The 16281-nt window shown below is 49.4% G+C and overlaps 2 protein-coding genes across 10 annotated transcripts in view; both read right to left on the bottom strand.

Annotated features, from left to right (window-relative positions):
* Positions 1-1565: 1565 nt before the first annotated feature.
* On the bottom strand, positions 1566-8331 carry CYP26C1 (cytochrome P450 family 26 subfamily C member 1). Its single transcript, XM_082764280.1, has 7 exons — positions 8272-8331; positions 7965-8189; positions 7572-7847; positions 5742-5897; positions 2646-2828; positions 2334-2480; positions 1566-2238 (listed from the first exon to the last, which is right to left on the bottom strand). Exons 1-7 carry the CDS (start codon positions 8314-8316, stop codon positions 1879-1881), a joined length of 1392 nt encoding a protein of 463 aa, XP_082620406.1. The 5' UTR covers positions 8317-8331; the 3' UTR covers positions 1566-1878.
* A 786-nt stretch (positions 8332-9117) lies between these two features.
* EXOC6 (exocyst complex component 6) overlaps positions 9118-16281 on the bottom strand; it is a gene marked incomplete at its 3' end in the record, with an annotated part of 92250 nt that continues 85086 nt past the window's right edge. For 4 of the 9 annotated variants that reach the window (XM_082764819.1, XM_082764820.1, XM_082764816.1 and 1 more), the window contains 2 exons: positions 11106-11218; positions 9118-10256 (listed from right to left, as the gene is read on the bottom strand). In XM_082764819.1, the coding sequence (XP_082620945.1) occupies positions 10124-10256; positions 11106-11218 (246 nt within the window). Of the gene's footprint in view, positions 10257-10772; positions 11017-11101; positions 11219-16281 lie in introns of those variants that run through there. The other 5 variants (XM_082764815.1, XM_082764817.1, XM_082764821.1 and 2 more) reach the window with 2 other exon arrangements.

The raw sequence follows: 16281 nt of genomic DNA, 5'->3' as shown, positions 1-16281 counted from the left end.
TCTCTTCTCTTCTCTTCTCTTTTTTTTTTTTTTTCCCCTACCACAAACTCAATAAACGCTGGAAGCTGTGCGTGTGTTTGTGCTGGGGGGATGAGGTGTCATTTTTAATTACTACTTTTCCGACAACCAACGCGTCGGACGGGACCCTCCTTCCAACTGCGATGCTTCGCGGCGCTGCCCGGTCCCCGCAGCCCCCGGCTCCGGAGGGAGCCCCCCGGGGGCATTTCCGCGGCACCCGGGGCCCGGCGGCGCTGCCCGGGAGCGGCGGCCGCGCCCTGACCCGGCGCCCTCCCCTTGCCGGGCGCTGACCCGCTTGTGACCTACAACACGGACCGTGACATCTGCGTGAACCCGGCCGGCAACCGCGCCAAGTTCACTGTCTATCAAAATAACGAGATACGGTGGCCTGAGCACCGATAATTGCCGCAGGAAGGCTTTATTATCTCCCCAGCTGTGTACTCCACAGCCACCGGCTCGAAAAGAATCAAATGGTAAAGAGTGAAAGGGATAATTAAAAACATCTTGGAAGGAGGTCAAGAAATTAACAGCCTAATATGAACAAACTTTGATTACAAGTAACAATTATTACACTTCATTTGTAAATGCTCGTGTTTATCTGAAAACAAAATCAGTTTCAAGTCTTTTTTTTTTTTTTTTTTTAACCAGATTCACGTTACATTTTTCAGCGGGTGGCTGTGGGGCTCGTTAGTGCCCATGGTAATTTTTAAGTACTCTGCTGGGGGAGCCCTCCACACTCCTGCACCCGGTACTGCTGGCCCAGCCCTGCCCACGGCAGGACCCCGCATCTCCCGCGGGTCACGGCCACGCCAGCAGTGCCTGCTCATCAGAGTTAGTCATTGCCACTTGCAGCCACCGCCTACTGATTTCACCTCTGATAGCCAGAGAGATTCACCTCTCGGGACAAGGTCAGGAGGGGCAGAGGCTCTGGTTCATGACGGGGTCGAGCTGCCAACAGCACTTAACTCAGCACCGTGGTTCAACCTCTTCCAGATTTGACCTGTCACATTTGGGAGCCACATTTCTGACCCAGGTAGCACTGTGCTCACTGTGCAGCCCTGACGGCAAGAGGCAGCACATGCCCTACTGCAGTGCCCTAGTACAGACCTGGGCAGGGTGGGTTTTGGCCTGGTGCTAAAGTGGGATGTTTGGAGTGCAGGTGACAGCACTCACGTCATTTTACACGGGAGAGAAACATCCCGTGCCTCAGCAGTGCCTGGGAAGGTGCCCTCAGCCCCAGGGACCACCCATGGATGAGCTCCTGGCTTGGCACTTCCCCAGCAGGGCCAGGCAGGAGGGGCACAGTTGTCACTCGGCCAGACAGTCATTGCAGGCCCATGCCCACTCTGCCACTGTGATGATGTCCCTTCTACCACATGAGCAACACAAGCAGGAACATGGGACATGCCACCATGAAGCAGGCATACTCAGAAATGTCCATTTCCCAAATGTTTATTCCCCATAGGTCTGGTCCCTCCCCTGCTTCAGGCCGCTCCCTGACTGGAGAACACATCCTGTAGGTACCCTGCAGGGAGCTTCACGGCAGACCCCGAGCAGCAGCATGGTGCTTATGCCACTGCTACTATGATCTGGTGAACAAATGTCCTGTTTGTGCTGGCTCTAATGGGAAGTGCAGGAAAGAGATGAAATATTTACAATAAAAAAACATGTTACAAACTATTATTCTAGCTACAGCTGATGCTGTGGATTAGGCAGACCTGGTTTGTGTTTTCCTACAGAGGAAAAAAAAATTTAAAAAAAATAATAATAATAAAAAGAAGACCTTTAGGGTCTTGCTCTGCAGTGACCCAGCCAGCCAAGGATCAGCACCACAGCTGGGGCTGAGGGCAGCACCATGGCTTAGGCCTCACTGCTGCAGCCGGGCCGCAAGGGGTGGAAGTAGAGCTGCAGCCCGTCCACGGGGTGCACAATGGGCACGGTCTGCATGGCAGGGTAGGCGGGGGTGGCCAGCTCCCAACGGGCTGTGGTGACCAGCTCGATGGCCAGCAGCTTGAGGATGGCCTGTGCCAGCTCCTTGCCGATGCAGCTCCGTGCCCCACCACCGAAGGGGATGTAGTGGAAGCGGCTGATGGCCTCTGGCCGGGTTGCACTGAAGCGGTCAGGGTCGAAGCCACCAGGGGGGCTCTGGTAGACGGCGGCTGTCTCATGCGTGTCACGGATGCTGTACATCACGCTCCAGCCCTTGGGGATCTGGTAGCCCTGTGAGGGCAGAGGAGAGGAATGTTAGGCACCTTGCGAATGGTGGCAGCCAGGGACAGCCCTCCCTCCCTTTCCTCTATGTGCATAGCACTTACATCCAGCTCGAAAGTCTGCAGCACTGTCCTGTAGCCTCCGGAGACTGGGGGCAGCACCCGCAGCACCTCCTTGATCACACAGTCCAGGTAGCGCAGGCGGCTCAGCTTCTCCAGGCTGATGTCTGAGGGGCACTGACAGGCTTGGGGCTGGGGACTGCTCTGGGGTTGTGTGGGCTCTGACAGGGCTGGGGGCTGAGGGGAGAGGCCACTGCTGGGCTCTGCCTCCTCCAGGGGGCCTGAGCACTGGCTCTGGTCCTCATGAGTATCTCTGGCCACGGCGGGGAGCTGCTTCTTGCTGTCCCTGCCCTGCGTGGGCAGGGTGTCCGGGCTGGGTCCTGCAGGGCAGCACTGGCACTGTGGGTACAGCTCATGGGACATCAGCTCCTGCCTGATTTTTTTGATCGCTGAGGGGTGCTTTAGTAGCAGGAGGATGAGAGAGGTGCTGGCACTGGCCGTCGTGAAAAAAGCAGCAAATATGAGCTCAATGGCTGATTCCTGGGAGGGAAGGAATGTGACAAGTTTGAATGTCAGTCTAAGCTGGTTGTGATTGAATTGTCTGACTGTCCTCTCCCTTCACAGGTTCTGCCCCTGGGCAGAGGGTCCTCTCCCTGCCTCTGCCCCTGCTCTCCACAGACCCGCTCACCCTCTTCCCAGCTCTCCTCCCAAGATTTACAAACCCTAACAAGAATTTTAACACACATTTTACCATACAGTGACATTCACTTTAAGCATTATGGGTTTTACCTTCATCTGCCGATTCCCTGTTGTGCCAGCTTTTGCCTCTCTGGCCAGCAGGGGTTATGAAGCATGTTTATGTATAGAAAACAGATGCACTAGCAGCTAAAATGGGCTGCATTTAATCCATCTCCAGTTATAATTGACCATTTACTTATGTGGAAGGTGACTCAAACCGACACTCAAGAGCAGGAAGTTAAAGAGTTACCCACAGCTGGGTCTGGAAGGAGAAACCAAAAGCATTGGAAAGGACACCTGATGTCTTAAGGTACCTGGAACAAAGTCTGGTAAGGTCAAGGGTCATGTAACAAGAACCGGTCTTTGCTATTCTCCCCAGCACCATATATTGACTGAACTACACGTTTTTGCCAAAGTGTAGCTCTCAAAGGCATCTTTCAGCTGAACTGAAGCCTCTGAAATAACAAGTCCCTACCGACCCCATCGCACCTCCTGCAGGCATCAGTAGGAACTTTTACATTCAAGATAGCAGACCCAGATGAAAATAAATCTCTCAGTTCCACAGCTTGCAATTAAAAGCCACCACAGTACAATGTGAGACTCTGCATTTTGAAACAATGGCCCTTATGACTCTCTGCATCAACCTCTGATGGTGCTGCCACCCCAGCTGTGACACAGCTGCTTACTTTCTATCCCAGCTGTTACAATGCCAACATGAGCCATGACAGTGAGGCTGCACCCTCCCACAGTCGGTTCTGTCCCCATGCTGCAGCCCAGCTCCCCGTCCTGTGATGCAGGACCTACAGCATTGCTGCTCAGCCACTCAGCCAGTGACAGCATGGTTATGCAGGATGCTTTTTTCTATCCTTCCAAGGTTTAAAACTTTCTAAAAAAGTAGTTTTGACAGAATGATATATTTGTAATATCCTTGATATTTCAAGGCTCTTTCTGAGTTCAGGTCACTAGTGCAAACCAAAGCATATTTAGGAAAATTTTTGAGAAAATTTTCCTCCCAAATCATGCAAGGGAAAAAAAAAAAAAAAAAAGCAAATTAGTAACTAGTGTCACAAATTTTGCAGTGTCTCTCAGGGTTGAATATATCCATGACTCTAGGACAGTTTTGAACTTTCTACCCAATTACACCTGCAATGGATAAGAGCTCTACAATAGCAGATAATAGAGCTATATTTGCAAGCATACGCGTTTGATTTGCAAGTCATTTTGTTAAATGTAGGCAAGATAGAAAGTTTTATAACTGTAAAGGTACCAGACTGCACATAAATATACTGTCACTTGAACCAGCTGGCCCTATGTCACTCCATGCTATGTTTAACAACCCTTTATTCCTAGTGTTATTGTCTCACTTGTGGTCAGAGCCAGAGCCAGAATGAGAGATCGCGTAATTATCCTTGTGCAATATACATGTGAATACTAACAGAGATTAATCAAGTCTTATCAATCACATTTTGAATCCAGAAAATATTTTTAATAATTATATTATTATAAAAAATATTATAATAAATAATATAAATAAATATAATGAAGCCATTTTAAGAATATACGCTATTTCTAATTGTACTTGATAATCTCTGTAATGTCTTTCAAATACTTCAGAATTTAGAGATTACATTTTTACAAAATACATACAAAACATTTGTCTTTAGATAACTCTCCTTAAATATCTAAATAAACACTAAAACTGTGTGTCCCTTACTTTTAAACTATATTCAGCTGCTGTACCCATACAAAACTGCTTCAAAACTTGTTACATAAATGCAGCGTCATGTGTTGTTGACCGACACAGAATGACCTGGACATATGAATGATGCAGCGCTAATGACAATTTTTTCCCAGGATCTCTGGCAAAGTACTTTTCACTGGGTTTTGTCTCAGTGAGGACTGCTGGGTTCATCCCTAAGTCACAGCGACGAGTCATGTTGCATCACAGCAATCCACAAGCTACGTGATATAATTAATGAGGTGATAGGGAATGACCCGGAACTCATCGTTCCATCCCTGGGCCCATTTTGATGTACTGTCTCAGTGATTTCTGGGCTCCCAGCCCTGAGGAATACAGTGACATGATCTCCATGCCACACTGTGCTAGATGTCAGGGGTCGCCTGAGGAACACACGACTAGCCCTATGTATATCCAAGACTTTATCTGGGAGGTTACCAAGTTCAGAGCCTGAGCACAGCTTTATAACCCTAAACACACACTAAGGCAGGCTGAAGCCAGGTGGCCACAAAGAGGAAGGCAAAAGAGGTGTTTGTTTCCTCTTTAAATACCAGCTCTGTTGCAATGCAAAGACACAACCCTATGAGACCATCTGAGTAGTGCACCACCCACCACCTCTGTGCTGGCGTCAGCGCTAGGGGCTGTTTACACACCTACCCACCCTGGCACCCACTCCAGGTGAGGCTCCCATCCTCCCCAGCACTTTTCACTCTGGAGGCAGATGAGCTGCTTTTCACGCGTGCTGACACTGTGGCAAGCACACAGCTGAGCTCACTGGGCCCAGGCTGTCTTGCTCACACTGGGGATGGGCTCCTCGGGGTTGGCAAGAGGCGGGAGGGAGCCAGCAGCTCACAATGGTCCCTCCACACCGTCCTTGTCCCACCACAACTGTCTTTGTCCCAACACAGCCCTCCTTCTTTCTCCTACCCCTCAGCCCAAGCCTCTCACAGACATCCAGTCTGAAGGGTTCTGGTTACCTTCAGCTCCTGCATGGTGAATTCTTTGCCATGCTCCTTGGCACTGTTTATTATGAAATCCAGAGCATCACTATGGTCTTCTGAGTTGGTTCTCTGCAGTTTTTCCTGTATAGCCTTCTCCATGAACTCATGTAGCATGTCCCGTGCTTTGATTCCCTGTGGGAGGCAGACACAGGTCAGGGGAGCCCTGGGAATGCCCCCCTCTCCAGAGAGACCAGGGGACCCCTTCTGTGGTCATCTTTAATCCCAGGATCTGTAACAGCAAAAATTGTTTAACCTGTTGCCCAGCCCCAAAGCCTCACAAGAGGTAGCAGCTCGGTGAGAACTGCTGCAAGTTCTTTCAGCTTTCTGTTGCTAATCAAATACAAGTCCTAGGAAACATTTGGAGAGGAAACAACAGCAGCAAGCCCACAGCACTGAATCCAGGGGGGCCTGCAGTGAACAAACTCACGGTCTTGTCAGGTCCAAAGGAAGCTTGTCCGACAGGGGGGGAAGCAGTAACTTAATAAAACTGAGTCCAGGAGGCAAGGCACATCCGACAGTAAAAAAACGAGTGGCTTTTCCAGATTCATGTTAACCACACCCAACTGATCTCCGGCTGTGTTGCACTCCTGTGCAGCAAAACATTAGGAAGACCTTCGTGAGCCAACTGAAAAGCAACCTGCTGCAAAGTCACAGAGTGTGGATCTGTAGCAAGAGGCCTCCTGCAAAAGCCTGGATCGGATAGTTAGGATGACCAGAAGCTGGGAAGAAGATGCAAAGGATGGGAGTTGAGTTAGGAAGGACTGGACAAAGGAAATGGGAAAGCAAGAGGAAAGACAAGAAGAGATAAAAGCAAGTTAAAGAGGTTGGTCTGGGGCCAGACAAGCTGTGGCTGACCTGAGACAGGATGGAAGCTGGAAGCTCACAGTGGTGTCAGCCTGCAGGACAAGGGGAACAAGAACTTTAATCTGGTGAGAAGAGCCACAGGGAAGATGGGGGAGAGCTGGGGCTGGCCGGGTAAGGTGATCCGGTGGGGCAGAGCTCCCAGTGGAAATAAGAGATTGAACAAGAAGAGGTGGAGAGTTGGGCTGGGTGAATGGCCCAAAGCCAGGGGAGGGACAACAGATTGAAATGGGACAGGAGGGGTGGGACACAGGACCAAAACCTAGAGTGGGAGTGTGGGGAGGCAGGTAGAAAGGGGCAGGACAGCAGGGAAGAAATTGGGGGTTGTAAGAGGCAGAGGAGGCTGTCCCTCTGCCATGATCCCCTCCAGGACTCCTCACTGTCTGTCCGCTGCTGGGGGACAAGGGACCACGGACCGTAAGTGGATCTCAAGTCCTCAGCCTGCCTGAGGTGCACAGGAAGGTCCCTGCTGTGACCTTTTTCCTCATGCCCAAAGATGCCTCTGCCTTGGGCAAGCATAAGTCCAGGTGGGATGAGATGGGACAGGACCAGGTGTGATGGACTAGCCAAAGCCAAAACTAGCAATGTATGTAACAAGTGAGAAGAGGCGAGGGGCATGCTGGCAACCTCCAGAGAAGGGATCTGACAAGCCGACAGCTGCACAGCAGCAGAAAACAGAGGTTCAGGGGAGCTGGAACTCATCCTGGAGAAAAGGCTCCAGCAATGCACACGGCAACCCTGCATTGTACTGGAGGCCATGCAGGGAGGTGCTGGAAGCAAATCAGGAGCAGGGCGAGCAAAACATCAGGCCCTCAGCCCGGCACAGGTGCTGCAGCGGTCTTGGCCCTTTGTGGGTCCCCTTAGCAGGCCTGGGGACAGGGGCTCTGTGTCGCCACAGCCTGGCCCCGGCCCCCACACAAGAAGGCGCGGGGCAGGCGGCAGTACCTTGCGCAGCCCGCTGAAGGGTATGTTGAGGGGCAGGGAGAAGAGGTTCTCCACCAGCTGTTCAAAAGTTTTGGCCAGGTCCTTGAACTGCTTTTCCTCTAGGCGGAGTCCCAGCAGAATCCGAGCTGCAATGCGGAAAGTTAAGGTTTTAGCGGAGGAATAAACTGCGATGGAGCCCGGCTCCATGCACCAGCCCCGCAGCTCCCAGCTCACAACCTTCTGGATCCGCGGCAGGTAGCTCTCCAGGGCAGTGCGGCAGAACACTCTGGCCAGGATCTAGGAGCAGAAGGAGGGGGAAGAGAGGCAGGTGGTTAAAGCAGGGGACCCACATGCCACTGAGGCCCAAGCCTAGGCAGGAGGTACCACCTGGGCTGCGTGCCCTGCGAGGCTCACCTTGCGGCGCTGGCGGTGCAGGTCACCGATGGAGCCGAGCAGGGTGTGGGAGCCCAGGATGATCTGGGTGCTCTGGGGCCACTGTGCGCTGACCAGCGTGTGCTCGCCCAGCAGGATCTTGCGGATGTTCTCGGCACCCGTCACCCGCACCACCGGGCGGCCCAGCAGGTGGGTCTTGAAGACGTTGCCGTACCGCTCCCGCCGGGAGCTGTGGAAGCGGGAGCCCTGGGGACGAGCCGTGGGTCAGTCCCGGGCTCCCAACCCTCCGTCCCCGTCCCGTCCCCGCACCCGCCGCCCCGCGCCTCACCTGGAGCAGCCAGTGCAGGGTCTCCCCGAAGAAGGGCCAGCCCATGGAGCCCTTGGGCAAGGGCAGGGCGCTAGCGCGGTCCCTGCTGAGGCTCCAGCGCAGCGCCCACAGGTGCCTGCACAGGGCGAGCAGCAGCGCCAGAGCCGCCAGCGCCAGCGCCGCCGCCGCGGGCCAGGAGAGCCCCGCCGGCATCCTCCTGCGGGGGCCGCCCGGGGGCCGCCCGGTCCCTGCCCCGCCGCCAGGCGAGCACCGGGGGAGGCAGCGAGCGGCCGGGCGCTCCGCCGATGGGCCCCTGCCGGCTGCCGGCCCGCCCGGCCCCGCTCGCCTCCTGCTGCCGGTTCGCCCCTCGGCCACATTTATATAGATATTGGCCACTTGCGCCCGATCCACCTTCGGAGATGACGTCTCCGCTGCATATTTAAGCAGCGCGGCCAAGTGCGGTGATTGGAGCGGGAGAGCCGGGGGGATCGATCGAGGGGGCGCGGGGATGGCGGCGGAGGGCGAGCGGGGGCGGTCGGGGCAGCTCCCCCCGGGGACGGGGGCCCCCGGAGCCCCTCTCCCGCCTCCCGCCCGGCCCCGAGGGGCGCCCCCCCGATGGCTTGGCTTGGCTTGGCTCGGCTCAGCTCGACTCGGCACGGCACGGCACGGCACGGCTCGGCACGTCGCCCCCCGGCCCCGATCCCAGCCCCGGCCCCGATCCCAGCCCCGGTCCCGGCCCCTGTCCGCCCCGCGCCCGGCCGCCCCGAGGTAAATCAGCAACGAAACCGGGACCCGGGCAGGTCCCAGCGAAACGCGGTCCTAAGGCGCGTTTTAAGGCGTGAAATTAAACACGAACACGGGTAAGGTTTATATTACTGTATTTAGACCGTCAATAACTTAAAAATACAGCGAAATGTACAGTATTTTTTACACGTTCCATTTGGTTTGTATTTGCTAGACATTCTCTTCGTGTCTAAAATAGCCAGGAGGGGACGGTGCAAAGAGACCGGCTGTGGGACAAACGCTAAATAGCGTAAATAGCTAGGATGGGGCTGGCTCTAGGAAGCGCATTCTGACAAACAGATGCGGCACGAAACCAACAGTGGCAAGTCTACTCCTTACTGCAGCCTGGGGAAAGAACCCGGGGTCTTAAAAAAGTACAGTTAGAAATGGTAACCCTGAGGAACAGAAACAAAAAAAGTCACATCATAAAGAACTCAAATGGTTATTTACATTCACAAACTCAAGATTAAACCCTTTCGGAGAATAAAGCCTATAAGTCCTAACGCTAAATAAATATCAAGTCTAATTCTCAGGTAGTTTTCAAAGGTACTAAAAATCAGAAGATTTTTTCATACCTCCAGACTACAAAATGTGGTATACAAAATTATGTCCAATCACGTTAAGGCTAGTATACATTTAATGCAGGAAAATGACAGGCAGTATCTGAAATGCAAGTATCAACGCCAAAAAAAAAAAAAACCAAACATTTAATTAGGAGTCATCCTGAAAACAGCAACTAAAGGATCATTTCTCAAATAATTCCTACCCAGAGCAAAATTTTGAACATCTTGTCTACAGACATTTAAATAATGTATTTACAGTTCAGCTGTTCCATGTACAATGCGACTGAGCTGGTTTTTATTGTACAGTCTCATTTTTCACCATTTGTTTACAATATATAAAATAGTATTCGATCCATTAAAAATACGTACAAAGAACTGTTTACTGAGGAATCTGTATACAACTAATCTACTGCATTTTTCCTTTACTTGGCCAAACAAATGTCCTAATTGATACCACTCTTTGCTTAGTAGAAATAGTGGCTAAGAAATACCTCTTGGCATGATGAGATACAGTTGATTTAGCAGGCCTATGTGTGCTGGGACATACCATTCACTAAACTCCTAAGTTGCTTTACTACAGTCTCTATTAGCTTCTGCTTGTCACGATCATTCTTCCTGAACTGAGCAAAAATGTTGTTCTTTTTGCTAGAGTCTCTCATTCTGGAGAAATAAAAAGCAAAAGATACAAACACATTGGAAACAGTTTGAAAAGAAAAAATCCATCTACTTCATTAGGTTTACTTCTGTTTCTCTTTTGATCTTTGTGCTAATAAGAACCAAAAGGTTACAAAACCTGTGGTCTTAAATTAAACTTCCACCATACAAAAGTCATTTCAACAAATATTACTTCACAAATTGCATGTAAGTACTAAGCAAATATCTTTTTATCAAGTATCATTTTAGCAAGAAACAGAGTCTACCAATTGCGTTAGGAGGGAAGCAAAACAAAATTTGTACAAATCATTTGGCTCCAGGTTAAGTTCAGACTCAGTGAACGGGAGTCCTTTAGTTATCATCAAATTACCTGATACTGCTATTGCTAATCTCCAGCATCAAAGGAGTTTAAAACGAAATTTGTGAAATAAAATAAATTGAAGCAACAATACTTTGTAACAATAGCGGTGATACGTACCCTCTGTGAACCCTGCAAAACACACATTCGCGGCAGGCCAGAGAGGAAAGAAAACACCGTTAGAAAATGCCTTTGCATCCCAGCGCGCGGATCCAGCTGTATAAAACAGGCTGATGCTCGGCTGGTGGAACCGCGCCGTCCCTTGCCCCAGCCCACTCGCGGGGCGGCTGAAAGCTCGCCCTGGCTCCACGACAGCGACAGCTCCCGCATTTCTTGCCCATGCAGCGGCAGCTTAGGAAGCCGTGGCTCCGACCAGCGCTCAGGCTCAGCCAGCAGCTCTGCAGGGTCCTAAGCATTGGGCAAGCACAGCCGTGGGCTTTCAGATGCTGGGGAGGGTGGCCCCGGCCCCAGCCCCAACCTCACAGCCCCACACTTACTTCTCCAGCAGCGTGAGGGCTGTGCTCGGGTTGACCCGCAGGTATTTGGAGGTGGCCTGCCCGTAGTCAGCCAGGTAGGTGGACCAGTCCCACACCATGAAGAGGTCCAGGAGCTGGGGGGGAAACGGCAGGTGAAGGAAGCCAGTATGTAGCTGCAGCCTGGAGCCCCTGCTCTGTGGGCAGGAGGCACCGGGCCAGGCCCTAGAACCCCTGCATCCCACACTGGTTTCTCTCCTGAGCGCCTTTCCCTCTCCCTCTGTGTGTCGGGAGGCGGCTGTGCAGGGTCAGCCCTGGGAGGGGATGCTCGTGGCTTCCCTCTCTGGTGGTCTGGGGGCTTGATACACCGTGGGCAGGTAGAAGGGGACACTCGCGGCTGGTGCTGCTCTCAGTACATTAAACCAGGGGGGCAGGTAGTCTCAATTAAGTGAATTAAACAACCCCTGCTGGACTCTCCATGGTGACTGATCTCCATGACTCAGCCCCGAGTGCTGGGCACACTTCTGGCTGAAACAAACTCAAAACACTTAAACTGGGGGGTGGGGAGTGGGGTGCGTGTGTGTCAAAAAACCTCCAAGCACAGCCCCATGTCTGGCCGCAGTTTCAGACTGGGCCTTTCATTCACGATCTTGGAGCTGCCATTCAGCACAGCAGCTCACTTTTATGAGCAGACACAATGCCTCACCTCTAGCAGCTCTCAAAGCCAAATCACCCCTCAGCCAGCCCAAACCCCTGACTCCCCCAGGACGGCCATGAGACAAACAGGCCAGGCACTGATGGGTGCAGGCAGCCCCGCTCGGTGGAGCCTTTCCCACAGCTATCTGCAGGCTGAGCCGGGGCCCCGCTCCCAGAAACATCAACGGTAGGACACCCCCAAGCTTTCCCCCCTGTGTCTGGTGCCCGGCCTCATCCTGCTGGTGCTGAGGGCTAATGTGGGCTTGTTCTCAGGCTGCCCTGTGTTAGCCAAAGCTGCTGCTACAACGAGCGAGCGTGGGGAGCCATTAGCAGCGCTATGTCCCAGCTCCAGGGGCCCAGGGTGGCTCTGCTGAGCTGGGGCCTCAGGGCAGCCCAGAGCCCCTGCTCGCCCGGAGTTGGTGCCTGGAACAGTGAGGTGGAAAAGGACTGCCTGTGACAAAACCACTCTAAGAAACTTAACAGACTGCTGCGGGTTGTATAATTTCACAGTTTAAATAAAGAATCCTTGCCACTTCAAACATTTGCTTCTGCTGCCTCTAAGCCAAACCAGAACTGTTACAGCAAGGACACACTCTGCAGCTTCAAATTTACATGGTTTCTAACTGTGTCACCTTTCTAACCCCCCTCTTATGTTCTTTTCAAATAAAGCATCTGATTTAAATTAATTACTTTATAATTAATTAATCCTCCCATATATGTAATAAAATCTTTTATGAACACGCAGTAGTATTTCCTGGCTTTATAACAGACTTCTGAAATAATTATTGCTCAGTCCTTCCAAAGTCCACCAAAGACGATTAAAAACCTCAATGACACCCCTAGCTTTACATTTTCATACCCCATTTGGGTGAAAAGCATATAAAAGGCAAGGAGCCCATTTCATTTTCTATTGACTACACATCCATGATAACTGTCAAGGTCAAATACAAGCAGTTCTTTCTCATAACGTCCTTTCTCAGGATGATCACCATCAATTCTCCTATTGATCTGGAGAGAAGAGACTATGCCTTCAGTCACTAAGCAAACAGACTTGGCCTGAGCTATCACACTCTGATAACTCAGGAATTAGTGGCATTTGTGAAACCCATGGCCTCACTTGCTGCTGCATGTTACTCACCACTTATTACCTGTGTTACACCAGTCAGTAGCGCCCAGCCACAGAGGCTGTGCACTATATTCCAAAGCATGATCAAAAGAGCAGAAAGTAGGACAATCAGATGTGCAACACAAGCTGGAGAGGACAAAGCTGACAGCCACAGGAACACAGACCATGTAATCTGGAGACTTCATGTTCCCTCTCTCTCACAGAGAAGCAAATGGAATGTATTAATAAATTACTACCAACTACAATGCCATTTGTCATGGGCTCCACATGGGAGAATGCCAATGTTCTCAGCAAATCAAAGGTGAAAGATTTCATTCCTTAATCCCATTGTAACATTGATACTGATTGTGGATACATTCTAAACAACTTTTTCGGTGTCCCTTCAGCAACAAAGCCACTGATCACTGATAGTGTTGTCAAGTTCAAAGAAACTTTCTTGTCAATTTTGCATGAGTGATTTTCATATCACACTTCCAGCATCTCAATCAGCCATCTGATTGTCTTGTGGCTCTGGGACATCTTAGTGCTACTGATGGTGGGGGTGGAAGATTAGACCTAATTTGTCACCGGATCAAACACAGATAGGCATGTAGGGCTCTAAACAGACCATGCAGTCTGTTGCTTTTCAACTCGTGAGGTAAAACAATGTCCCAAGACAACATGAAGCACATTCTGTGTGCTCCAAGGCAGTCCTGGCTCTGAAGAGTGAGCACTGAAAACACTATCAGCAAGGGGGATGTGCCCAGCACTAACACAGCTCCCTCTTTTCTCCGCACTTGGTCAGAGCTGCACACAACCAGCCTCATGCTAGTAAGTTTCCTAAGTTAAAGCAGCTGTCATGACATGTGGCAGGCCACGTGAAGGACCAGGGACATGCAATCAATTGACACATGCTATCCTATCATAACTCCCTTCCCTCCTGCACACGTTTAGGGGCTACATCATGACAAATGTGCCCTGCTGCTGCAGTAAATGTGACAGAGGACCGCAGACATTGCTGAAGATTGGACTGCTGCTGTGCACAATTACATACTGTGTGTTTTGTCCCCCTTACAGCTGCAGTTCTGCACTGCAGCATATTGCTGTGTGTAATGGGCTTTGACAGCATGTACTGTACACTGTGGGTGGGCAAGAGCTGCCTGGTGTGCAGCTCCTCGGATCTGTGTCCTGGCCATTCATATCACCTGCATCTGGCTTGGCACTTGGCAGACGTACAGTCAGCGCAGGCGCTTTGCGAGGGGACTGTGCTGGCAAGCAGCCACCAGCAGCCAGGACTGTCTAGCAGAAATGATAGTTCCTGGATCACCACACGTATGGGAAATAACTTCAGTCCTCCCATACGCTTCCCTTTAGTGCCGTCACGAATTTATCTTCAATCCCCCAGCCATGCTGCAGAGGCATCAACTCCACAGTCTGCTTCAACTTCTGCTGCTTTGCTCATTTACACTGTCTTCTACTATAAAAAATGTGTGCCTTATATAAAGAATATTTCTTTTAGATAAAAACAGAAAGACCTCTATTAAGCTGTGACTGTCTTGATCACAGGCGTATGATCTGGAAAACAGTCCATCCATTCAAAGATACAGACAAATATTTGGACTACTACATATAATTTGAACATAATGAAACATTGGCCTACCTAATTCTTTGGTAGATGAATATGATTTTAGTAAAGGATAAAGATATCTTGAACTTTATGTACAAAGACTCTTGAAAATAAGAACAAGAAGATACAAAAAATCTAAAAATCTTCTTTTTTTTTTTTTTAATTCATGCAAACAAATAGCTACACTAAATTTATCAAGAAAACTAACACATGGCCAACTCTTCAATAGAGAATTAAAAAAAAAAAAAAACACACAAGGTTTTCCCTATATTTTTGCTGTATTTTCATTCAAAATAGACATATATTAAAATAATCTTACAATGTGTCAGGGCCTAGGCGTGGACAATACCACAAGGAAAGGGAACAGCCTTTGGTAATATTACACAGTATTCAAGGTGAAGATATAATGGAAATATTTTGTGGATTTGGCTTGACATGCTGATGTAACTCATATTACAGAGATGTAATATGAGGGGTATGTTAAATTCCACTGAAATAAAAGAAGGTTGTAAATTTCGGAGGTTTTAAATATTGTAATTACTACTCATGCGGAAAAATAAAAATACTATTTGTATCAAGGGCAAGTCTATTTGTATAAATACTAGTTTTGCCAAAAAACGTATCAGCTACAATAAAACAAAACATTTTGGGAATATAAATTCAGGTGAGCTTGTTGCATGTTTTCTCAGTTGTAAGGTATAAGGTACAGGAGAATTTGCTCGTGCAGTGATAGCCCTTATTGTGGCAACTAAAATCAACCTGTCAGAGGCCAAATTAAAGCAGCATTTCCCCACTGCTGTTCTACCCACTAAGGTTGTTACTACTGTCACAAGAAATGAAAACATGATGTACTAGCTAGCAAGGAATAGTCCACAGTGACATGCACTGTATTAAGAGAAATACACGGACAGAGCAAATCCTGGCAATAAATATATTCCTGCCTTAAAAACTAGACAAAGTCTATAGCATAGCACATCACATTTGCACTGCTGGCTGCTATTTCTTCAGTTAGAATGTGCATTTATTGTATTTAAATTACAACAGAAAAAAATGTTTATTTTGTACATGTATCTTTCCAAACTTAATGTGTCCAGGAAATACTTCAAACTGGACAGAAATCTTTCCCTTTACCCTCAGAGTCTGGAAGCAGCGCAACCCATTAGCTGTTAGAAAGCCAGCCACTCCAACCCAAGGAGCCACCTGATTGTTCCTGTATAGCATACTTACTCTGCTATGCAGAACAATTGTGCACTTGCACTCTCTTTATCCCATAACAACCATGGAAGGTAAGAGTAAGCTAAGACAGGCAATGTTATACCTGAGAATTTTATAATGAAGCAGAATATGTTTCCATAGGAGCAGGGGAACTGATTTTCAAGCCCTTCTGACAGGGAACAACTAACAAGAGTTTGCAGAGAAGTGTGTGTGTGAATCTTTACCAAGAAAGACAGGAACATGAGAAAAGCTCTACCCTCTCCAGTAGACCAGATGGAGTGTCCAATAGACTGTCCGCTTACTGACACTGACAAGGTAGATAAAGCTTAAGTGTCTTGTTGCTGCGTTACAATTGCATTTTGAGTGATACCCTAAAATACTTGGATTTTCTAACTTTCTGTACATGCCTATGTATTTTCTAAATACCTTTTGCATGTCTAATGTAAGCTTCCTCTGCTTGAAATATACACCACTTGGAAAAAAAAAGGTGTTTAAATATACTTACATAAAGCACTAGAGTGCTTTATGTAAGTATACATAAAGGCTGTTCCCTTTCT

Source organism: Aythya marila (assembly GCF_965140915.1).
Source record: "Aythya marila genome assembly, chromosome: 7".
NCBI lineage: Eukaryota > Metazoa > Chordata > Aves > Anseriformes > Anatidae > Aythya > Aythya marila.
This window is presented reverse-complemented; position numbering and strand designations above follow the sequence as displayed.